Source organism: Trypanosoma brucei, chromosome 4 (assembly GCF_000210295.1).
Source record: "Trypanosoma brucei gambiense DAL972 chromosome 4, complete sequence".
Taxonomy (NCBI): Eukaryota; Euglenozoa; class Kinetoplastea; order Trypanosomatida; family Trypanosomatidae; genus Trypanosoma; species Trypanosoma brucei.
In genome coordinates, this window is record NC_026737.1 from 819,882 (window position 1) to 843,740 (window position 23,859).

General features: G+C 48.0%; 9 protein-coding genes and 4 non-coding genes across 13 annotated transcripts; 2 read left to right on the forward strand and 11 right to left on the reverse strand.

Annotated features, from left to right (window-relative positions):
• Positions 1 to 670: 670 nt before the first annotated feature.
• TbgDal_IVtGlu01 lies at positions 671 to 742 on the reverse strand. Its single transcript has one exon. It is a non-coding gene; the product is annotated as a tRNA-Glu (tRNA).
• Positions 743 to 829: 87 nt separating this feature from the next.
• On the forward strand, positions 830 to 902 carry TbgDal_IVtMet02. Its single transcript has one exon. It is a non-coding gene; the product is annotated as a tRNA-Met (tRNA).
• A 43-nt stretch (positions 903 to 945) lies between these two features.
• Positions 946 to 1,026, reverse strand: TbgDal_IVtSer01. Its single transcript has one exon. It is a non-coding gene; the product is annotated as a tRNA-Ser (tRNA).
• Positions 1,027 to 1,141: 115 nt separating this feature from the next.
• Positions 1,142 to 1,215, forward strand: TbgDal_IVtVal02. The gene has a single exon. It is a non-coding gene; the product is annotated as a tRNA-Val (tRNA).
• A 1,339-nt stretch (positions 1,216 to 2,554) lies between these two features.
• On the reverse strand, positions 2,555 to 4,714 carry TbgDal_IV3310 (metallo-peptidase, Clan MA(E) Family M41; the record flags this gene model as incomplete). Its single annotated transcript, XM_011774616.1, has 1 exon — positions 2,555 to 4,714. One exon carries the CDS (start codon positions 4,712 to 4,714, stop codon positions 2,555 to 2,557), a length of 2,160 nt encoding a protein of 719 aa, XP_011772918.1.
• A 557-nt stretch (positions 4,715 to 5,271) lies between these two features.
• On the reverse strand, positions 5,272 to 7,293 carry TbgDal_IV3320 (hypothetical protein, conserved; the record flags this gene model as incomplete). The annotated part of the gene is made up of 1 exon (XM_011774617.1): positions 5,272 to 7,293. The coding sequence occupies one exon, from the start codon at positions 7,291 to 7,293 to the stop codon at positions 5,272 to 5,274; it is 2,022 nt and encodes a 673-aa protein (XP_011772919.1).
• A 2,121-nt stretch (positions 7,294 to 9,414) lies between these two features.
• On the reverse strand, positions 9,415 to 10,137 carry TbgDal_IV3330 (uracil phosphoribosyltransferase, putative; the record flags this gene model as incomplete). The annotated part of the gene is made up of 1 exon (XM_011774618.1): positions 9,415 to 10,137. One exon carries the CDS (start codon positions 10,135 to 10,137, stop codon positions 9,415 to 9,417), a length of 723 nt encoding a protein of 240 aa, XP_011772920.1.
• Positions 10,138 to 11,034: 897 nt separating this feature from the next.
• Positions 11,035 to 11,586, reverse strand: TbgDal_IV3340 (hypothetical protein, conserved; the record flags this gene model as incomplete). The annotated part of the gene is made up of 1 exon (XM_011774619.1): positions 11,035 to 11,586. One exon carries the CDS (start codon positions 11,584 to 11,586, stop codon positions 11,035 to 11,037), a length of 552 nt encoding a protein of 183 aa, XP_011772921.1.
• A 767-nt stretch (positions 11,587 to 12,353) lies between these two features.
• TbgDal_IV3350 (hypothetical protein, conserved) lies at positions 12,354 to 13,666 on the reverse strand (the record flags this gene model as incomplete). The annotated part of the gene is given in 2 exon segments (XM_011774620.1): positions 12,354 to 13,043; positions 13,043 to 13,666. Coding segments are annotated over 2 exon segments (1,314 nt in total).
• A 1,339-nt stretch (positions 13,667 to 15,005) lies between these two features.
• TbgDal_IV3360 (hypothetical protein, conserved) lies at positions 15,006 to 16,259 on the reverse strand (the record flags this gene model as incomplete). The annotated part of the gene is made up of 1 exon (XM_011774621.1): positions 15,006 to 16,259. The coding sequence occupies one exon, from the start codon at positions 16,257 to 16,259 to the stop codon at positions 15,006 to 15,008; it is 1,254 nt and encodes a 417-aa protein (XP_011772923.1).
• A 443-nt stretch (positions 16,260 to 16,702) lies between these two features.
• Positions 16,703 to 18,037, reverse strand: TbgDal_IV3370 (hypothetical protein, conserved; the record flags this gene model as incomplete). Its single annotated transcript, XM_011774622.1, has 1 exon — positions 16,703 to 18,037. One exon carries the CDS (start codon positions 18,035 to 18,037, stop codon positions 16,703 to 16,705), a length of 1,335 nt encoding a protein of 444 aa, XP_011772924.1.
• A 469-nt stretch (positions 18,038 to 18,506) lies between these two features.
• Positions 18,507 to 19,424, reverse strand: TbgDal_IV3380 (hypothetical protein, conserved; the record flags this gene model as incomplete). Its single annotated transcript, XM_011774623.1, has 1 exon — positions 18,507 to 19,424. The coding sequence occupies one exon, from the start codon at positions 19,422 to 19,424 to the stop codon at positions 18,507 to 18,509; it is 918 nt and encodes a 305-aa protein (XP_011772925.1).
• Positions 19,425 to 20,096: 672 nt separating this feature from the next.
• Positions 20,097 to 23,600, reverse strand: TbgDal_IV3390 (myosin IB heavy chain, putative; the record flags this gene model as incomplete). The annotated part of the gene is made up of 1 exon (XM_011774624.1): positions 20,097 to 23,600. One exon carries the CDS (start codon positions 23,598 to 23,600, stop codon positions 20,097 to 20,099), a length of 3,504 nt encoding a protein of 1,167 aa, XP_011772926.1.
• Positions 23,601 to 23,859: the final 259 nt, after the last annotated feature.

Sequence of the window (23,859 nt, forward strand, 5' to 3'; positions counted from 1 at the left end):
GATCAAAAGCGTGCTCTGATTTCAGCCTTCCCAATGCATTTCAGAGTGCACGCACGGCCCCTCTCAACCTTAACGCGCAGTTTTTCACAGAGTGAAACCAACCAAAAAGCAAGCAGGTCACAGCTATTTTAATCTCTTCACGCGCAGGCAGCTTATATATAATTACCGCGGCAAAGAGAGGAACAGAGTAATGGAAAATATTTAAAGGGTCACAGACAAAAAAAAAAACAGAACAAACCTGAACGTTATTCCGTGGTCACTGCCTGGTGGGGAAGGAGGGCAGCGGCATGGGAAAGCGCTTTAATTCAGGTCTCGGCGCCACACGGAACTGCAGAGGCTCACGCGCCAACGAGTGGCGACAAACCGACCGACAGCGATATCACACTTCTGAACTTCCTTTTCCTTTGTGGTGAGTCCCCTGAGGTTCATCCTCCGTTTTTCTCCTGAAGCTTCCCCGAATCAATTTTATCCTCCTTAACAGCGATGAAGCAGCGAAGTTATGCGCAATAGACAACCGCTGCGGGAGCGGCGAAACATTGAAATGTCCGCGACAGAGGATACTGGCACGGCAGCTGCAACGGTCGGCAAGTTCCAAAACTCATCGTCTTGGACCGTTCTCTCGAGTAACGTGCCCGTCGCCGCATCAAGCACGTTGACCTCTAAAAACAGTTTCCGGTGCCGGGGATCGAACCCGGGTCTAGCGGGTGAGAGCCGCTTGTTCTAGCCACTATACCACACCGGAGATGCATCTCGTCAAATCTACACTTACGTTCTAAACCATAAGTTATGATTTAGACGTTAATAATTTACTATCGAGCTGCTCCGCACCGCGAGCGTGGCGCAGTCGGCAGCGCGTGGGTTTCATAATCCCAAGGTCGTGAGTTCGAGCCTCACCGATCGCACATTTTTGATTTCCACCGCTGAGTTTTTCAGCAGAAGAAAACCCGTCGACAGCAGGGTTCGAACCTGCGCGCGAGATCGCATTTGATTTCAAGTCAAACCCCGTAACCACTTGGGTATGTCGACACCGAGCGCCCGACTATTTCAAACTAATAAAAAAACAGATCCACCACCGTCAGTCGTTTTCGTGTTTAAATCAATTGAACTGAGGAAATGATACAAAAATTGCCGGGAAGGACAGGCGCTGATGGTCTAGGTGGTTATGACGTCGCTTTAACACGGCGAAGGTCTCGGGTTCGAGTCCCGATCGGCGTAGGTTTTCGTCATTTCTCTGTTTCCCTCAATTTTGCTGCCGTGAAATTTTAATGTTCGGATGAAAGGGGAAGAGGGATTGAGATTGTGCGTGCGTGTGTGTGTGGCCTGCGGTGGTGACGCCGGGGACGGAAACGAATGATAGGAAAAGGGGTTGCTGTTTTATTTACTAATGAAGCAGCATATCCATTATTTCTTACACCGAAAGTAACACCCCCATCAACTAAAACGTTTGTCAGTGAACGACTCGTCTCTTTTTGCTCTTTGCCTTGCTTTGCTTTTTCTTTTATTGGGTTGGTTGAGAAAGCGATGCTAAAATACCAGAAAGGCAGGGAGAGGATGACCCCCATACCAACAGAGTTCAAACATCACCTCACGAGGCTGCAATGTGTGGCGGGCTCTTGCGGTGCTGCTGCAAACATTCCATCAAATGCCCCATTGTTCATTATAAAAGGCATTGGACCCATGCTGTCGTGGGAAACTGGAACTGGGCTGGGAAAGGAACAGTGACAGGAGGGAAAATAAGGGGAAAACAAATGTGTGCAATATGTCCTTTCTTTTCATGGTTTTGGAGAAGAAGAGTGTTTGTGATAATACTGGAACCGTTGCACCACACCAAAGGGACACCGGTAGCAATATTACATGCTACGAAGGCTTTGCACACGCCTTGCGCTGTTCTAAACGCTACGCGCGCCCTTGACTTCAGGGAAGGGAATGGAAGGGGAAAATGAAGAAACGATCTTCCCAAAGTCAATTAAGCGTTACGCCCTCGGTCGCATCCATGAGCCTTTCACTCCAATTGCCAACAACAACTGCTAACAACATCCTCATTACGACATTGTATTGCTTTGCCTTTTAGGGGAGAGTGTTGATTTTCTTCCCGCGTGCGCGAATAATGCACATCCGCGCGGAGGCATCTTTACCGTTCCAAAAGCAAAAAAAAAAAAGATGAGTAAAAGAGGAGACGAAAAGAATAGAAGCAGAAAAGTGAAGTTGGGGTGTGAAAAGGTGCTATGAACAAACTTCATCCACTTCAGCTGGCGCAGCGTGAAACAATTTACATCCACCCCACGTGATTTCTCACTTTCTGTTGGCCAAATTATTGCATCCGGTTAGAAAGAAACCAGGCGTATGGCACACACGAGCTCGCACAAGAAACACGCAATCACCAACACGCGGCTACGCACACGTCACTCACGAAGAGAGCATCAGCTATTCAAAAAAAAAAAATAATAATTATTATTATTATTATTAAATGGAGGATACGAACTTGAAGTCCACCGCCAGATCCCATCCTTTTAGTACCCAACCACACACACGGATTCACAAGCACACACTCTCCTTAGCTCTCCAGATAAGTGCGGAACTCTTTTGTCATGACAGGACGGTCGCCAAGTAAAAGCCAAAGCTCGTGCGCCGTAAGTGTCTCTTGTCTTGCCAAAAGGCCCGCCAGTGCACGCACTTCCCTAAGATATTGTTTTAATATGGACCGCGCCCTGTTGAGCGCCTCGGTGATGAGCTTGTGAACGGCCTCATCCACAATATCCTCCTTTAATGGTCCAAACGGTTTCTGAATGCTGTCTTCCTGGTCTAAGTTGTAACCAAAGTGACCAATATTCTCGGGATCCATCCCGTATGTGCAGACCACCTGTCGCGCCCTGTTTGTAGCATGCTGCACATCATCTGCAGCAGATGTTGAGACGTCCTTAAAGAAGTACTCCTCCGCTACGTAGCCTCCCAACTGTGCCACCATACCTTGCATGAGTTGTTCCTGCGTCGAAATAAAAGCGGTTTGAGGCAACTTTTGGGTTACGCCGGAGCGATGCTGCCCACGAGGAAGGATAGTGGTTTTGATGACGGGATCGGTTTTCTCTTGAAACCAATGAAGAACGACCTTACCCGCTTCATGAAATGAAATGCGCTCCCGCTCCGCATCGCTCAGCTTCACTGCACTCTTCTCCAATCCAACTAGCACTCGGTCCACTGCTTGGTGGAAATGGCGTGTTGAGACGTATTCCTTTCCCTCCCTCGCGGCTTGGATAGCGGCCTCGTTGCAAATGTTAAATATATCCGCACCACTGCATCCAGGGGTAAGCGCGGCGACGGTTTCTGCGAAGCCCCGAATAGTTCCCGACGGCTCAAGCTTAAGTGGAGCCAAGTGAACCTCGGCGATGGCAACCCTATCCTTATGTGAAGGTTTTTCCAGCGTTATCTTCCGGTCGAAACGCCCGGAGCGCGTGAGGGCGTTGTCGAGAATGTCGGCTCGATTAGTGGCTGCCAGTACCATTATTCCTGTGGAATCCTTGAAACCATCCATTTCAGAAAGAAACGCATTCAGCGTACCTCGCAGGCTCCCTCCGGAGTCGGATTTTCTTTTCCTCCCGAAGGCATCGATTTCATCCACAAAAACGACGCACGGCTTGCACTCGTGAGCTTGTTTGAAGAGTTCCCGAGCACGCTGCGCTCCAACGCCGACGTACACTTCCTCAAACTCACTTCCGGAACAACTGAGAAAAGGAACCATGGCCTCACCAGCAATGGCTTTCGCGAGAAGTGTTTTCCCCACACCAGGTGGCCCGTCAAGCAGAACGCCTTTGGGAAGTTTGGCCCCAAGTGCCTGGTAGCGGCTGGGGTTCTTCAAGAAATCAATCACTTCAACCACCTCGTGTTTTGCCTCAGTTAACCCCGCCACATCACTTAGCCGAGTGGCGACGGAAAGTTCACGCTTGAATGAATAACTACTCTTCTCTGCCGTGAGGGATGCGAGCCTGGCCGATGTGTTAAATAAGGAATGCGTTAGGGCCAAAAGGGGCAAGAGACAAAGGAGTAACATAGGCACCCATGGGTAATACGTTTGGATTCCAACGAGTATATCCTTGTTACTATCACATGAAGCTTCAAAAGCCCTGTAATCTACGAAGTTCCGTACGCCAAGAGCCTCGCCCTTTTGCCCACGGAAGACCGCCCTGTGTCCCGCCAAATCCACTTCCACAGTGGTATAGCCACTGATGTCCCCTTCTGCGCGCGAATGCAAAAAGTAAAAGCGCACCGCCATCGTGACTCCAAACAAACACGAAAAGATGACCAACATCCGTACACGTCTCGCCTTGCGTGCCTTGGCTGAAATAATGGCTATGAGCATACGCTCGTCAGAAGACATTGCGTAGGCACGATTCACAGATTCCGAAGAAGGGCGTGAAAATGGAAGCCTCCGCAGTAACGACACCGAGTAAAATGCCTCAAAACCTTTGGGGTAGCGTTTCTCAGATGAGAGCCCCGGCGCGCGCCCGACAGCGGCATTGCTATCACTGGTGTTGGTATTGCTGGTATTGTTGTTGCTTCTGGACTTTGAGGAAACACCTCCTGCAACTGTTGCCTTCTCGCCCTCCTTCGGTGCGTCGGCCTTTCCGTCACTATTGCTGCCAGTTGCACAAAAACACTTGGATGTTTGAAGGGCCGCCGCGGCAAATGACAAGTGGGCTGATCGGGGTATCCTAAACATATTGTACACCCGCGCCCAGACACCTACGGGTGCAAAGAAAAGATAAACTTAACTTATTTGCCCGCATGGCGGGGCATGGCGTGGCGTAAAACCGAAGGAAAGAGAAAAAGGAGACGAGTACACACGGAAGCCACATGGTGCAGGACGGAACCACACTCCACGTGGATCTGTTATAGACACGATCGTCAATTTACACCGAGGCGCAATAACATTTCTTTCTTTTTTAACGTGCATATATTCTGGTATTCACACGCAGAGTTGAAACCGGTAATAACACAATAATGACAGTAAACAAACACCGAAGTTTCTGGCGACCACCTGTGCGTGGAGAGCTTCGTTGGGAAGTGGAAGATTAAAAAAAAAAAACATGCATCACTTATTTGACAAGAAAAGTAAAGGGGTCCCGAAACGAAAATGGACCCAGTGAAGTCAACAGATCACAACAACCAATATCATAATGTTCAGGATTATTATTCCATTAGAAGGCAGTCACCGGCCGAAACGAAGGGATGACGCAGACGCACGCACACCAATTAACAATCGTTCGATTATTTCATTCACAATGCCCTCTGGCATGGGGATGAGCGAGTCACAAAACTCTCTATGCGCCGAGTTTGTTCATCAAGCTCCCTTGACTGTGCATAGAAGCGGCGCAACAGCTCTACAGCCCGCTCTGCCGACTTCCTCCTCTTTTCCTCCGTGGCTTCAAAAAATGCAAGGCGAATAAAATCATCGGCCATTTCTACATGATCCGTCCCATAAAGCGTATTATCCAACTCCACCTTCTTTACGAGGTGCTCCACACATTTCCCATCATCTCTTAACCGGTTGAAAGCCTTTGCGAGGGCCATGTGGACTTTTGGAACCATAGTTTGAGGTGGCCTCGGCGGTGGGCACAAATGCTCCATTGTGAGGGCATAACTCTGCGAAAGGACATTTACCGCGGTCTCAAACTGACCCTCACGTATCAAACGACATCCTTTTTGGTACAAATCACTCGCCTGAATGTAATACGCCTTTTTCTCAGACGTAACGCTTTCATCCTTGTCATCACGACAGGCGATACACTCGCACAAGAAGCCACACCGCTCAACCAGCGAGCGGCGGCGAGTGTGGGCACTTACAGCTTTATACTTTGTCATGTTGTGATAAGCAATGGTGAGTTCCTCCCCTGCCTGAACAGAACGCATGGCACGGATACAGAGTTGCAAAGAACATCCAAGAGGGTTTCCCACAAATGATGCAAAACAGTTTGGTTGACATGAGTGACGGAAGCGCGCTGCAGTAACGTACACCGCCTTTCCCACTGGTATGGTGCGTGACTCATCGATAAGAGCCTCGCGTGTCTCCGTGTTAATGTTGATCTGCGTACCGGTATGAAACTTCAGCTCGAACGCAGAGAGCGTAACTTGACGTTGGGCTAATCGTAAGCGATCCGCACCATCCGCATCCGCGGCACCAAGCACCAGAGCTAATAAACTCACTGCTGTCTCATAACCCCCAATAACTGCTGCGGGATACAACTCACCTGTAAAGTTGCTGCGAAGGGGAAGCTCCTCACCACGCAATATCTGCTCCGATCGCAGCATTCGGCACGCCACCAACGCATCGACGGGACACAAATGAAAGAAGGCGTTAGTGGTTTCGTATTGCCCATCACGCTCCCAACTTGTGGCGGCGCAAACTTCACTGCAGAAAAGACCCCGAGCCGACTTGCCACGCGAGCGGTAAGCGGCACCCGAGTAGAGAAGCCGAGTAGCCTTTAAGCAAAAGCAACACCGCACCCCCCAATGATCATCATACAATGCGTAAGCAACAGGAACCTCCCTGATGATATCCCCGGGATCCAAAGGACCCTTCGCCACAACACCACTCACTCCCGTCCCATATGAAATATTTGCAGAACCAGAAACAACGGTAGCGTTTCCGCAAACAACATTGCCACTGGAACCATCGCAACATCCGTCACTCCTACCGGCGTGAAGAATTTTCTTCACAACCTCCTCTCCATTCGCACCTGATGCCTCCTCTCTGGAAGCCGCCTCCATATCCTTCGTGCCTTCCTCAATAAATCCCAAGCGCTGCAAACAGGAGCCGCGCCTCTGGAGAGCTTTCCAGTACGTTGGCGTAAGTGTAAAGGCGGCATGAGCATCGGCCAGTGCCTCTGTGATGCGACCTTGTGCCATGAACGCTGCACTGCGGTTATTAATAAGTGCTGCCAATGTATCATCTTCACTAGCTGACATCATTCCGCGAGTATACATGAGGATGCATTCTTCCAATTTCTTGCAACTATATGCATCATTCCCCCGACTCTTCCACTCCAGCGCATCGGTGTCGTTAACGTTACATGCATGACTTACCCCCGCCTCCAAACTCTTCAGTGCATTCACAACACCGGCCTTATCTTCTGCTTCTCGCAAGTATTTTAATGTTTCCTCAACTGGTTTCAAACCACTTCCAGGAGGAAACTCTTTGGATAACGTTAATAACATATCCCTCCATGAACCCAACTGGGCTGCGGCCTCTCGTCTAGCGGCAGCCTGCGCCGCAACCTCAGGGGACACACCACCACTCATTTCACTAAGCTTCCCGCTACTGCAATATATAAATTATACCAATACACACAAACACACACACACATATACACAGAAAGAGAGAGAGAGAAAAAAAAAAAAGAGAAAAAGTGTGTGTCTCATTTTCGGAAGTCGCAGATAATTGAGGGACGTTACAAATGTCATGAGAAGTGGTAAAGTCAAATGAGCATCCCCATACAATACTTTTAACGGAAAATAATAACAACGCGTACATTACACATACAAAACATACACACACACACACACACACACACACACACACACACACACACACACACACGCACACACACTTACACATATACGCGCGCACGCACAGATACGTATACGTTTTTAATGTGGCACGACCCCACTCAGAACCTTTTTTTTTCCTTTGAAAAGGGAAAACGAAACAAAAAAAAAAGAGTAAAAAAATTTATGGGGAATGAAAAACCCGCACACGCAAGCCTTTTCACTTCTCCCCGTACGTGGCCTCATACGCACAGAGATGAAATAAAATAAAATAAAGATGGAAATGGAAATAGAAATGGAAATGGAACTACTGCAGACTACGAAGTGCTGAGAGCCGAAAGAATAAAGGGAGGAGTGATGATGTCTCCACCATTCATTCTTTTTTTAATATATATTTTTTTATATCTTTTTTTCCCCCTTTTAAAAGAGAAAAAAAAAAGAGGAGCACAATTCATATCACAATCCATTTCCCGGGGGCCCCACACCATAAGAAGTTCGTAGTTGATCATTCGGTTGCTCAGCGGCGTCGGCGATACAAATTAAAGGAAATTAAAACAAAGAAAGAAAAAGAAAAAGAAAAATAAGGAAAAAAGAAGAAACATGTCAGAAAAGAAGCAGGTTCTGCTTATGAGTATTATGACCTTCCACTATGCGTATATATTTATGTAAGTATATATGTAAGTGCGTGTGTGTGCTTGTGTGCATTTTTTTCTTTTCTTTTTCTTTTTTTTTATTTTTTGTGTCCTGTTGTTGCTTGTCCGTTGTTGTACAGTTTCCCGTAATGATGTTGAGGGGGAAATAAATTATGAAAAGGAATTTTTTAAAAAAAAAAAAGAAAAACGGGGGCAAAAAGAACTGGTGCGCGGTAACAGGAGACATAAACGTAAGGAAGGGGAAAGAAAGAGACGGAGAATGGAAATTAATAATAATAATAATAATAAACAGTCGCTCGTTGAACCTTTCGCACAACTAAACGTCATCACCACTTCTTTCTTGTTTCTTTTTATTTTGTTTTATTCGCGTAAACAAAACTTTTAAAAAAAAACGAAAAGAGAAGAGAAGAAAAAAGGAAAAAGAGGGAAAAACAAAAAAAGGGGGGAAGGAGTGGTAGCGCGTAATTTTTTTTTTTAAAAAAAACTTTGGCTAACGGTCATGTCGGGCCTCACCGTAGTCACGGCCAAATAAAAAGAAAAACAACAATTAAAACAAGATAAACTTTTTTCTCTTCAATAAAGAAGAAAAATAAAGAGGAGGAATGGAGGAATGGAGTGAAGTGAAACTTATATCCATCTCTACGTTTTGGCCACTCGTTGAACACACTTTTTTCTTTTGTTTAAAACACAGACACATAAATGCCTACCACCTCCCTCTACAAATACACACATATATAAATAAACATATATGAATATATATGAATATATATATGTATGTTAAATCTCACATGTGTGCAACTGCGTGCTGTAATCACTTCCACTCACACGTCAAAATTCCCACCATTCTCTTTTTTTTCCCCCCTTTTTCGTTCCCCTTCCTTCTTTTGTTGTTTCCTTCATTGTCGTTTTGTTATCTTGTCTTGTCTTGACTTGACTTGACTTATCATGTTTCTTTTTGTTGTTTTTTTTTTTGGGGGGGGGTTTCGTTTTTGTTTTCATTCTTTCCATTTTTTCTTTTAATTCTATTTTTTCTTTTTTCGTATTCTTTTTCTTTTTCTTAATTTCCTCTCTTTCCTAACAAAAACTCTTTTTTTCTATGTACAGAGGCAATATGCCATATCTTTCTTCTTTATATATATATATATATATATATATATTTATTTATTTATTTATTGACCTCCACTTCAATTTTTTTTTCACTTCGCTTCCCATTTGCGCTCGCTCATTCGCATGTGCCGAAGTATCGGTCGCCAAAATCCCCTAAACCGGGAACAATATATTTTCTTGAATCCAGTCCAGGATCTAGCGCAGCGGAGACGACATTAACATGTGGGAATGCAGTTAAATATCGACGAAGGCCCTCAGGGCAGGAAATGAGGTTGAGGAAAATAATATTCTCCTCTGGTACATTATATTCATTAATAAGTATCTCCGTTGCCTTAATAACACTACCACCGGTGGCAATCATCGGATCCAACAGCAGCACATGGCGCCCGCTCACATCACTGGGAATCTTGCTGTAATTAAAACGCTCATCAGGTGCCTTTTCCAAACTCTTCTCATCACGCTGAACGAGGATTTTTCCAATACGAACACCTCGGCAAGTTTCCCGCAACACACGTTCCATAGCCTCGCCAGCACGTAAAATACTGATGCCAATTATTCCTTGTCCATCTGTCATACAACCCTGATATTTAGAACCTGTGGGTGTGATGACATCATATGGAATGGTGGGAATGAGATTAAGTGCCGCCTCCACAATGAGGCGAATGATACGCTCGCTGTAAAAAACAAAGTCGGTGCGACCCGTTTCTCTCTGTCGTATTATGGTGAAGAGATAATGAAGTTGATTCGTTTGAGGAAGCAGGTGGAAAGTCGGAAATTCCTTCAAGAGCGCTTCCTCCTGTTCATTGTAATTCCTTCCCGCGTTGTCGTGTAGAGCCATATTATAAAATATTCTTAAACTTACCTACTTACTTCTCTTTCCCTCTCTTTCCCTCTCTTTTTTTTTTCCTTTTCTTCTTCTATCTTATTGATAAAGTGTCTCTACTTTCTTCACTTCCTCCTCCCTTCAAGTGCTTGTGGGACGCGTACCGTGAAATTAATTACAAGCACAAGAAGGGAAAGATAAATTAAGGAAGGAAGGAAAGAAAGAAAAAATAGACAAACAACCAACTCCTGAAGGCGCTGTTGCAACTCAACTGAAAGCGCGCCGTCCCCTTCCATAACTCATGTCTTCACACAAATGTTGCGAAGCTGCGGGTAACGGAAGCTCTCAAATGGAAATTTACATGGCGCAAATTAAAATAATCCCGCACTATGCGAGTAAATGTTGAAAAAAAAAAAGCAACAACAACAGAGATAGAAACACACACAAGTACATACATACACACACACATACACACACATTAATTCACCGTTCGCGTGAGCCCGACCAATGAAATAAAAGAAAAAAAAGCCTACGAGGTGCGGGTGAAAATACGCATGCTAACAAATCAGAATCCCAGCGGAATCAAGATGTGTCCCCCCCCCCTAAAAAAAAAAAAAAAAAGAGAAGAAGCGACAATAACTTTCCTTCTCTCTTACGTTCGTCTTAGTTGCGTGCCGGCATCTCTGTTATCTTTACTCCTGCTTTTCCTCTTTTTTCCTCCTTTCCTTTTTCTTTTTCTTTTTTGCTTGCCTCTTTCTCTTCTACTTTTCTGTTCTTCAGACCACAAACACAAACACAGATGCACATGTACATGTACACACGAACGTGTGCCACTGGAAACAAACAAAAGCAAAGAAAGAAAGGGGGGAAAAACAAAACAAAACATGATGCCGAAGGAAAACTGTAAGAATTCTAACGATGATTTGAGAGAAAGTTCATGAAATCTTCCAAACTGATTTTCCCGTCGTTATCGAAATCTGCTGGGCGGATGAGGAGCGTCAACTCATTTGGTGACAAATCCCCAAATCCAATAGTTTTCATAATATCCGCCAGCACCACAACATCCACCGAACCGCTGCCCTGCGGATCATAAATTCGAAATGCTTCGCGTATGGGATCAAAACGCAAACTTCCGGCAACTGCTGGCGGCATGGCCGTCCGTGTGGTGTTGAAGTTGTCAATAATATTCCATAACGTGTCTACTGTAAAAGGGGCGCCACTCGCTTCATCAAGAAGGAATTTATACTCGGATGATGTCATATTGGGGTAAAATGCTGAAAGACGTTCCTTAAGTGTAGCCGGCTTTAGGCATTTATGGTTATGCAAATCAAAAAAAGCGAAGGCCGCTTCCACATCAGCACGGCTAAGTGTTACGTTTGGATCCTTCACAGCATTTGTCACAGATGAAGTGGAAGCATTTTTGCTGCTGTCGCCTACAGTTCGCGTAGAGGCTGAAGCAGGCATCGGTGGTGGGCTTTTAACTAAATGCAAATCCAAATAATCAAATGCACAACTAAAAAGTGTATGAAGCGTATGTAATCGCTCAAACTAAGGTCAACGCATGCTCACGTGCGAGGTGAAGACGAAAACACAGAAAAATGGAAAAGAGAGAAGGAAATAAAATACCTGAAGTGAATCAATGCAGTCAAAAAAGTGTCTGTTCAACATGCAGGCAACATATATATATATATATATATATTGTAAACGCAGTTGAGCTGTGAACACACCAACGGGCGTTTAAATTAAAAATAATTAAGAGAAAAATCAAAAACGAATGGCAAAACGATGGAACGCAATAAAGCTATAAATAGAAAAAATACTAGAAACGAAAAACAAATAAATAATAAGAACATGAGTAATAAGAATGATAACAATAATGACAGAAACATCCGCGCGCACCGAAAAAACAAAAAATGAACTGCAATGTGAAGAGAAGTTAACAAAGTTTCACAGATATCGTGCAGAACACATTCCAGTGATGAGTGACACACCGTAGCTGCAGAAGACAGAGAAACACAAAATGCGGACACCCTTTGATGCAGAACAGTTGCCTTCGAGAAAAGGCAACAGGGAAGTCAACCAAAGGAAAAGAAGAAAACTACGTCCGCAAAACAAAACGAAGGGGGAAAACTTTAAAAAAAAAAAAAGATCCAACAGACAGAACAAACGCCCGCACTGAAATTGGTCACTCGTATACACAAACAAATGTACATATGTGCACTAAACTCATTTTAGCGTGCACATTCCTCTTTGAAAGACGGCGGCGCCGGAAGGTGCCGCTGACGAAACGGCCCGCAAACTGTTGTGGGCATTCTGTTGGTCAACATGAGGGCCATAACTTGTGCCCGTGTCTTTCGTTTGTTCATCCACACCACTTCATTTTTCATCGCACCATCCACAACGTGGCCACTGAGCTCCGCGCGACGCTGAACCCGCCGTCTCACACTGGACTGGCGCACGCGCAATAAAGTGATGATTGGGTCCAATTGGCGGCGATGGCGATTACAGATGAATCCCCAGTGATTGCGGCGTCCATAGCAACGGGGACACTTCAACTCTCCTTCCCACCGCGGCAAAAGGGCATTGACACTCGCAATTGCATCCTCCACCTCGAGCATTGTATCGGTTGATAAACATCTAAATCGACAGGTGTGAGGGAGCTCCCGTACCCTCTCAACCTCCACAATGTGTGCTGTGAGAAAATCGTGAACCAACGCTTCAGGAAGACACAATTTGAATGTTATGCCGTTGTTTCCCGCGGCAGCACGCGGTAGAAGCGAAACAAAAAACATCGGACATTTCCACCCAATGGGCACGCGCCTCGGCACTTTATCCCCACGTTCCGTCCTCATTGGTGGCTCATCTAAACGACTTCCTTCAGGCGCAAAAGTGAGTTTCTCCCATAGCGCCTGTGCTTCGCCCGCCAGACTTCGCATGGCCGTGCGTTGAAAGTGCCGGAAGGGTAACCGACTCCCCCCCCCGTTCTGATATGCTCATGGAATATTCGAGAATAAACGGAACGGATTTCCTGAGGGCGAGGACAAACCATTCCAGCGAATGGTCCTCTGCTTCCCCCATGCCTCGCCGTATCGATCGTTTGGTTATAGTCGACGTGTGTGACATGTTGAGTGATGACAACCGGAGCGACTTCGAAACGACAAACACGACGTGCCATACGGCATGCGGCACCGCCGCCGGCACTGGGGGGCTGAGAGCGCAACTTAATGGTTCGCCGCTCTTCGGCTGCAGGCGGGTGTCTACGGACGATCCAGGCGAGAGTGTGCCGCAGGCCGTAAGCTCCGCTGCAAAACTGCATGTGCAACTGACAGCCTTTGCAGTTGGGGCAGCGAATGCATGGTGAAACAAAGGGACGAGTCACAGGAAAGGAGAAGCATCTGTGAAGTGGACTAACGGCAGCTGCCATTTCACCAAGGGAAAAATAAATGCGCACCGAATCCGATGACGGGTGAGAACGGCTTTCTGGTCCAGCGTCTTCATTGAATGGAAGCGCCTCTTTGTTGTGAGTAGGGAAAGGCAAGTTCATTTACCTTCTCTTGATCCGCTTCCTTCCGTTTCCTTCTCGCCTGTTTACGGCCAAACAATACGGAGCGGAAACAGTTTTTGCACTACATTCCGAAACCAAGAAGGGACCCACAAAGGTGGGGAGATAAAAATGGAAAGAGGGTGTAAGTGGCTAATGATGATCAGACAACATTGCACGAAACCGCAGTTCAATGTCGTACTTTCATACCGTTCTTATTCAAAACCCCTCCATTTTCCTCCCTCTCTAACCCTGACATTCTCAGTCGACTAGTTTTCCAGCAAAGCAAAATGAAGGGGAGAAAGCAACGCACCCCCAGGCAACTAGGACGTGAAAGAGGGCAATAAACATATGCATTCGCGTGGCCACAGAACGGTGGTACCCCCGCACATACACACACACACATACGCGTATGAAGACCACCCCGCCTCAGATGTTTGCTTCACTTCGAAAACAAATCCATTGATGCGAGAAAAGAAGGTCATGTGCCACGCAAATGCAAGTCAAGAAACACTGCGCACGTAGACTTTATTCTCTCAGTTTACTGCCCCACGCTCTCAACACCACATCCCCTATCCTTCTTTCCACGACTTCCAGTGATCTCCGCACCCCAGCATTATCCTGTACATCACTGACAGCTTTGCGCCCCAGTGATTTTCCACTTCACTTTGCGCACTTTCGCATGTGCTCGCGCGCGAATGTGCAGGTCTGAATAAAAAGGCAGAGTGAGACAGTGTCGTTGTCTTTACCACAGAGGCATGAGATGTTCGCATGCGATTAGCTTCGGGTTTAACTTAGTTGTCCTTTCTGGACTTATATTTAGTGTGAGGACGTTCCACGATAACACCATTCAGTCAAGGTGCAAAAAAGGGGGGAAGGGATTGAAACAACTTGCCCTACGCATGTACCCAACCAAAACCCACGAGGCATTGCAGGCGCTTGCCGTGCTTTTCATGTCCCGTCCGCGTCGCCCACAACTCAGTTATCTGACAGTGTGGCTGATCATCCAAAGAATATACGCATGCTTTGTTATAACCATCCCAATAGGCGTACACGTGTGGACCAACATCCACATATGTGTAAGAAAAAGTATAAGCTATATGTGTTTTGAACATTGACCCCCGTCGTCCTCCTCTTCTTTATACTCGCCCTCCACTTACCCACGCGCGCATTCACACATTCTTCCTTCGCTTCTTCCCGATTCATCAACCCATCAAAATGACTACCTACTTCCCTCTTCCTCACACCTTCACTTACCGAACTTGCCGTTCATAAACACGCAAATATCCTCAAATCATCACCACAACCGAGGCGTCAGTCCCTCACGCACTGAGTTAGCAATCTACGCGGCTTCCCTCGTATCGACAGGCGGGCGCTGCAATACGAAGAAAGCACAGCGATACAACAGCTGCTTCATACTGCGATAGTTGTTGGTGTACGTGGTGTCGATCAGGATCGGGTCACGACGAACGACAAAGCCAAAACGCATAGCAACTGTCAGCACCTCGGAAAGGGAAAGTTCAATTGAATCGCCTTCGGCGTTGCCAGCGAAGTGGTAAAGCAGTGGCCCGCAGTTCACCCAAATCCCGCCGGGCACAAGCAAGTTGTACAAAATCTTGATGTATTCCACGATGTTATGAGCAGTGTCGATGAAGAAGCAAGTGACCACCGCGTTCCATTTCTTCAACTGACTCCCCTTGGCGTAAACCTCCGTAAAGTCCCCTGCAACCATGGAGAGTTCACCGAAGGAATACGGCTGTTGGCTACGGCGCCCCACTTCCTCACTGGCGCACAGGTCAGGAATGTTTAGCTCCACAAACTGGTGATCCCGCTCCACCAAGTTGCACGTATTATCCACATAAGGAAAAATAGTGTGCTGACCGGGCGCCACGACATGATTCTGTATGTAATGAGCCGCAATGAGCATATGATAACTGAACTCATTACCCTGTGCTGAAAACCCGCGAAGAGCGAGCTCCACCACGAGACGGCAAAGCCCCGCACCAGGAACGAGGATCTGAACACCTGAGCGGCGGGACACGTCGGGGAAATGCTCTTCCAAAGTCTGAAGCATCGGCTTGTACACGGCATCCCGCTCTGCTGCTCCTTCGGCTGACCAGTCGCGAACAAACTGCCGAAGTGTGGAAAAGACCTTGTCAATATCAAGCGGCGTTGGCGGTGGAACCTCCTCAGGAGTTACGGTGGTGCCGTTTGGCCAGTACGCGTCAAACAGGCCCTTCGAGGCATCGCAGATGCATTCAAAAAATTCGCTGTTGGCCTCTATGCACTTCGCGTACTTGCCGAACGTAGCCTCCAGGTCAATGCACAGTACCTCCCTGTATTCATTGTTGAATTTGTTGAAGCTCGCTAGCCGCGCCTCCCGTGAACTCATCGCGTACTTTATATACTCACGGAACGCCTTGACGGTGCGCATGAAACTGATATGATCATCGCGCATCTCTCTATCCCCAGAAGGTGACGGGTCGGACCAAGGAAGCTGACCGTGTGGGGGGCATGCCGAATCGTAACAGAAATCTAAGCCTGGATCGTGCGGATACGGTGGTGGCGGACCAGGGTAGCGGTCGTCACCAAGCATCGCTGTGAAAGTGTGCCTCCTTATCTAAACACGTATTTTCGTTCATGTTGGAATCCAACGCATTTCATTAAAGTGTTGTGAGTAAAAGACGTGGAACAGCAGAACACACACACACACACACACGAAAATAAGAAGTGAAGGTAAAGAGTTGAATTGTAGAGGATGCAAGCATGTGGGAAAAAGCGCGAAACCAAGTAGAAAGGGGGATTCAATGAGCAGAGGGGTCCGTGATGAATTCAGAGGTCCCTTGAACATGAGATCACAATTGCATAACCAAACACCAACACATACACAGGCTGATTCAAGCCCAACAAGCTCCCGTCGCATTGCCCACAACCATACGGATGGGCCACCATCTCGTCACTCCTTTACCCTCTGTGCAGCATATACAAACAAAAAAGGCAATGACGACGGGGAAAGCCCAACCTGCATACGCATGGAGCTCACATCATAACCCCCCACTGACGGAGGTTGACATAATCCTCAATGTCCCGCTTCAAACGATAGAGCGCCTCATGAACCGCATCCATAGCTGCGACAAGCTTCAGGCGAGGGTCCTCCTGCCTTTCGAACCAATTACGTAGTTCTTCGTTCAGCTCCCTCGTAAAGCGGTCCCCTTGAGTCTGACTCCACCCCCGCACTTCCTCACTTACTTCCTCCAACCGCTTTAGACGGTCGTGAATTTTCGTGTACTCACTCCGGAGAATCCCATAACGCTCTTGGGCTGTGGAAAGTTGTTCAGGGCTCATAATCGACATTGGGGGCAAGCTTTTGCCTGCTGACGCCCTCGCATTCTTTGCGGCGTCTTGCAGTTGCTTAAGCGCCTCCGCCGCCGCCGACGGCATCTCCCACGGTTCCTTCGTGAGGTCAGCATCGTTCCATCGAATGTAGCTCTGACTCATTGAAGTAAACATGACAACGTCGCCCTTTGCGGCAGTACTCACAGCATTTTGTGCAGAGGACTTGAAACCTGAAGCACTGGGCCCCGCACCGTTCCCTTTATCTTCGTCGTCGTCACTGCCGCTGTTGTCATCCACATCATCGCGACCACGTTTACTCCTTGAGCTTCCTAATCCAGCCATAATACCTTTCGAGCACGCCGCAAGCAAAACGTCGCGGTCCGCGTACAAAGAAAAGCGATCCACAAGTACCTTATTATGAGCAATCTTCTGAAGGGCTCGATCGGCCACCTGCTGCTTAACAGCTTTGGAGTCATAACTCTCCACGTCCACTAATTCGTAACCTGCTGCGGTGAGCTCGTACTGTCCGCGGCCGTTCATCGTGGTGAAGGCGTTCAGAACAGCCTTCAAGACTTTACCATCCTCCGAGGAGAAAAACCGCATAAGCTCACCACTTTCACGTGGGAGCGGGGCGAGATAGTGTACGATCCTCACAACCAAGGGTCGGTACTTGGTCAGTACCTCCGTAACGTTCATGATTGGAGGATTTAATGAACCATCCAATTGAACTGGAGCGTGGGCGTTCTCCTCAACTGTGGTATCCGCAAGGTCCTTCACCCGATGCACTTCACTGCGGGTAATCCTACCGATGCGCGGAACACAAGCGGACCCACCCTCGCCCGTCCTCTGGTGACGAAACGACACCGGTTGAAGCTCTTTTCCATCCGGCTTTGCATCCAACTCACACCTCCAGCTGCAGCAGTTGATGTCATCGTGGAAAACAATAACGCTGTCACCTTCCCAGTGGAGTTCGACCGCGCCGCCCCGAATGGCATCAATGAGGTCTTCGGGAAGGGTTCCAACCGCAGATACCTTCATGACACCCCCCACTGTATCTAACGCCAACCACACCTGGCCGTTTGAGTACTCTCTCCTTCCTCCCCCACACCACTCGGCTCGCGGCTGCGCAAATTTATTAGCAGTGAAGACACAAAAAGGAGCGGAGGAAAAGGGTCAAGCGCGAGGATAATTTGAAAGAAAAAACGAAATTGAGCAAGAGAAAACATCTCTTCGCATGCTACTAGAGTGTCTCATGCGGAGTGGAGGGAGCAGATGACAGCTACAGTTAATCGCTTTGCCACCACAGAGTGGGGCTTACACACCTCAGGCACACGCACACAAATCACGAACTGAGTCAATTGTTGAAGCTAATAATAATAAAAGCGGTGATAGTGATAAGAATAATAATAATAATAGTGTCCTTTCTCCTTCCCATCGTGCAGGCAATCCCCGAGCGGCGCTCACCCCACTCCCAACTCTAGGGAAGCCGCTAGTGCAGAGGCCCTCCTCAGCCCTTCAATTCGTCGCCGCTCAGCACCCTCATTAGCTGTCGCCTACAATCATCATCTTCTAAGAGCTGACTCTGCCACTGCGAAAGGCACCCCGGTTTCTCCTCCTGCAGTACCGCACGAACAGCTGACAAATTCTTAGCCGCAAGTGACAAAAGGGCCCGGGCAACCACAACTTGGACCTCATCGTCGTCACTGTCAATCACCGCAGCTATGCGCCGCGTTAAGTCCGGTACGTCGACGGTCACAACCTCAGCAAGATATGACAGGAAGAACAACACACGCTTAACTATCTTATCGTTGCTGCGCGAACCGATACTGTCCACATCGAGAAAGCCCTTGATGATGTCGACACCATCTGCACGAGCAAATAGCTGTGCATTCGGTGCATAATCACGACACAGACAGCTACATGCGTGGAGCAAAGCAGCAATAACGGCGGGATCTTCTTCCTTCATCAGCATGGGGACCAGCACACTTTGCCATTGTATTTCCTCAAAGCATTTCTGTGCACGTTCATTGAGCTGCGCAGCGTGAGCAACAACCATCGCAGCAGCCTGCCGTATCTCCGCGCTCCCAGCGGCCAGCTTTCGCTTATGCATGAAATCCAGGATAATCCGGTGACCACCACCGAGGACGAACTCGACAGCCCAGTTGGTGTCCTCAACCATGTCGCTCAACTCTTCCAAATGCTCCAAACAGACATCCTCAGAAAGGCCCTCACCCGCTACGGCATCCAATATGCGCCTTATTTTCCTCTCCGGCTGCTCCACGGATGCTAGTGCTTCCCTCAGCCATTGCATTTCCTCCGGACTACGCTTCGGGAGGTTACTTTCACCGCTACTCGCTTTCGGCCCATTGTCCAGTCGTGTACAAAAGTCGAGTAACGCTGTGTTTATGCACGTGTTGCTTGACATGTGTGATTCCGAGCCTGTATGAATTGCGTATATGTACAATCACCTACTCGAACGACCTTCCAAGCTTTACAAATTACAATAAAGGCACCAATTACTTTTCGCCTTCGCTGCCCTCAGAGATGGGTAGTTGTCTCACAAGTTATTTACCTCTTGACGAACAGAAATGTAATTTCTTAATGTTGTGAAAGCGGAAGATCTATTTCACAACGTCAGGCGGCAAACAACAAAACACGCAAGGAAAAAAGGGAGTGTGAGACGCGGGAAATACATGTGGTAATCAAGTGAATGGAAAGGGTAGAAGAAGCTGGGCCCAGCAGCAGTAACAAAAAAAATGACGTTACCAATGGCAGCACGAGTATCGAAAGGGTAGCAGGAAAGCCAGCCCTGCTCGCACAACTGCATAACTTTATGGCGACTCCGGTGAGCCACCTGAGCATGTACACAAATCATTTAACAAACAGAAGTATAGCAAAGCAAAGAAATAGGGTTAAAAGCCCCCTCGCCCCCACATCGCCAGAGTGGTAAAAGCCGCAACGGCACACACACACACACACACACACACACACAAGCTGTCATTTATCATTTGGCGCCCCTCATGGGCAGGGCACACCTCAGCCTGGCGCGGCCACGTTCTCACCGAAAGCACGTTCCAACGCTACTATCTGTTACTAATTACCGCTTTGACCGTTGCTCCACGACCCGTGCCTCCGCCTCCCGGCGTTCCCTTGCAGCGTTCTCTTGATGCAACCGTTCCGCTTCAGCGGCCTCCGCAGCAGCCGCACGCGCCCTACGGCGCTCTTCCACAATTCTTTTGTGTTCCTCTTCTCGCTCCCTCTCCCTTTCGGCCTCGCGGGCACGCTCCTCCTCCTCCTCCTTTCGTCGCTGCTCGGCTACGGCCTGCCGCCGCTGCTCTCGTGCCGCCTCGATGGCGTCTATTGTTTCTTTTGTAATTCCCGCGGGTGCGCTCACCACCAGAGTGTTAGGGCCTCCAGGAGTTATGGTTGTGTCCGAGCTGGAGGAATAGGGTATTGCTGTCAGTTGCCGCTGTTGTTCCTCTCCGAAGAGGTTATACCCCAGTGAGTCGTTAATATTCATGTGTAACTTGTTGCCCATTAGCTGATGGTAAGCCTTACGTAAAACTGCCACCATCTCTGTTTTCATTGGGCTCAGTAGCACTATGTCCTCGACAGGCTCGTAAGGTTCCCCACTCACGCAGTTCGGACAAACCCTCACATCTTTGCCACCTGCAAGTAGCATGGGCAACGGCCGAGAAAACGGCAAGCAGTTCTTTAAACAACACAGACGACCGCACCCGGGGCAGTTCTGTTTCTTCGTCGCAGGCGTTAGCTTGCATCCACAGCATTCACAGGAACGTGTTGATTTGATCGGAGTGCATATAACAGTTCTGTAAGGGACAGATGGTTGATAAGTGTGAATTACAAGGACGGTGTCAGCATGCTTTGTTACAGAGAGCCCTGAGAGTAAACGAAGATCGATACGCTTCTGCAAGACAAACTGCACAGTCGAGCTAGCCGGAATGGGGGCAGAACCCGTGGCCTTCTTTTTCGGCCCCTTCTCGGCTGGCGGAGGTAACGACTTGATCCGCTCGGTGAACAGGTACAGAGCCATATCTGTTACAATAAGAATATCCGTTTCAATCAATGCCTGTTGGTGGTCGTACACACGCTCAACAGTGGCAGTGAAAAGAATCCTCCGCTGTTGCATCTCCCGCGGGCATTCCCACTGGCTCTGCTCGAGAATGTAATTGTAATAATACTTCTTTCCACCATCGCTCCAATACTCTTTCCACGCACCCCCCACGGGGTCGTAATCGACAATGGGATGCATAGGCGCCAGCTGAGTACGATAGTCTAAATATTCACCAAGGTAAGGACGAAAAACACTGTCTGCCCGCCGCACTTTTGACGCCTTGGTATACATTCTCCCCATACCTGCCTTCAATAAAATGCCGTGCTTGTTCTGCAGGTACCGCCGCCACGCACGTTGGATCTTGTACACTATATCACTGAGTGCGGCGTCGCGAAGTTCCTCGAGGATGGACAAATGTTGCGGTTGTCGGATGAACAACTTTTGCTGTCCAAGCTGCCAAGACCCATCCGGCAGACGGCCACCAACCTGTTTAAGAATGGCGGCACATGCGTCGCGATCAGAGCCTTTGAACGGGCGGGGAAACGTCGCTGAACTGAGGTACTTAAAGCGCTTGATAAACTTATCAAAGTGTTTTCGGTAGCTGTAACCGGCCCGCCTCACGCGTAGATTTTCCAGAAGCCCCAAGTACTTCACCTGATGTTGCACCCTCGCCTCGTCAATGAAATCAGCCCTCTTCTCGTCATTGGATTTGATAGTACGCAGATAATGAGGATTACACGCCATGAGCGTCTTGACAAGGTGACCGGCCTGCTGACGTATCTTTGACCCCGCAGTTGTTGACCGTTTCTTCCTCCCCCCGGCACCCGAAACGGCAGCACTTTCCGCCTCCGCCGCCTCATTGAGTGTCTCTGCAAGAATATCTAGTATAAAACGGTTTGTCACAGAGCGGAGGAGTCCAATGAGATCGGGACTGAGTGTGTCTTTATTCCGGTTCGTAAAACCGTCAGCGTCATAGTGCACATCACCTGCATAGTGTTTGACAAAGAAACCTCGCTCCGTCCTGTTGAAATGACGGTTTCCCGCGTGCACGGCGTCTAGCTTGTCAAGCATCTTAATATCAGCAACAGACTCCTTCTCCTTCGCCATCGTGGCGCACACATCGTCGAAGATTGGGAAGAGTCCCGGTGGTTGCATCCCTTCAATAAGATCACAGACAACTTTGTTGTTAAAATACTTGATTTCCTCCCAAGGTATCTTCTCTCGCACGTACTCTTCTTGTTCGACCTTCAGAGTTAGCTCGATGAATATCTGCTGTAACTTTTCATTGACGTAGTTGATACAAAACTGTTCAAACCCATTCTTGTTGAATACCTCAAATCCATAAATGTCGAGAACACCCAACATCAAATCATACTGCTTCTTCCCTAGCGCAGTGTTCACAGAATCCACTACAAAATCGAAGAGATAATGGTAGAGTGTCTTCGCCATTGCGTCCCTCGTGTTGCGGCATTGCTGCGCATCCAATGGAACGTCCACCACCTCATTGGCGCCCATGGCAAGTCGTCGCTTAGTGAACGCCTTCTCCATTGCTGCCGCGTCTGCTCCGAGTAATCCAGCGCAGAATTCCAACTCGTCACGGTTCGATACAACGAGGGTGTTTGAGTCACCTCCCGCGACAGACGCTGAAGAGGGGGGCCCAAACTGCAGCTCGCCTAAATGCAGGATGAGAGAAAGAGTTTCAAAAATGGCCTGCTGCTTTTCAGGCGTAAGCATCAAAGTTTCCATCGAGGTGAGCATCTCCTCCCAGCCCCTCACATCATCAATGCCACTGCGGTCATGCACTCCACCTTGGTTGAGGTACGCAAAGTTACCCGGGTCCCGCAGCCTAAGCTTCTCGCGGAGCTCCGGTTTGGCCCCGCAGCACATTTGATAAAACACATGGAAGTTGCGCTCTCCCTTCTGTTGACTAACAACACGTGACTTCTCTAGAAGGAAGTTTGACAAGCGGCCGCCAATAGGACCACCCATCTGATCGAAAAAAATTTCAAAGAACTTCCCGAAACGAGAGCTGTTGTCGTTTCTCACTGTCTTCGCATTTCCAAACGCCTCTAGTACAGGATTAGAGGCTAAAATGATGTGCTTCACCCTCTGCATCTCCTCTGTATCCCCCGAAACGGCGGAAATGTACCGCATGATGTGTTTAGAGGCCTCCGTCTTCCCCGCACCCGACTCACCCGAAATGATAACACATTGATTCTCTCCATCAGACACCATGGTGCGGTATGTCTCCTCTGCGAGACCGAAGATGTGTGGCCCACCGTAGCTGCCGCTGCCCTCGCCTTTTCCGCCGTTTCGGAAGTATGCTACACACTCATCGCTGTAAAGATTAGGAATGTTCTTGAATGGGTTCACACTCAGCAAAACAGAACCGATACTCGTGTATATCAAATCTTTACTGTGACGTAACTTGAGGTTCTCCATGATGGCTTTGTCTGAGAGCTGCGGGAGGAGCACGAGGTCCTCCACCCCAACCATCGGCTGTTTATTAAGGTCCAGATGCGCCATTATAACGATTTTTGTTTTATATCATCAACTGGGATATTTATGTATTATTCCCACCTAACCCCTTCCTTTTTACGCTTTTTATGTGTTCAGGGGCCTAGCAACCTTACCCTTCGCCATCATCACAGTAAGCGCACACACGAAGTAATATAAATAAATAAATAGTGAAAACAGCAAAGGATATGGCTGGGTACAATAGGAGGTGAATGGGTAAAGGGGTTTCAGAGTCGATGAAAGGAAAAAAAAGAAAAAAAAACAGAGA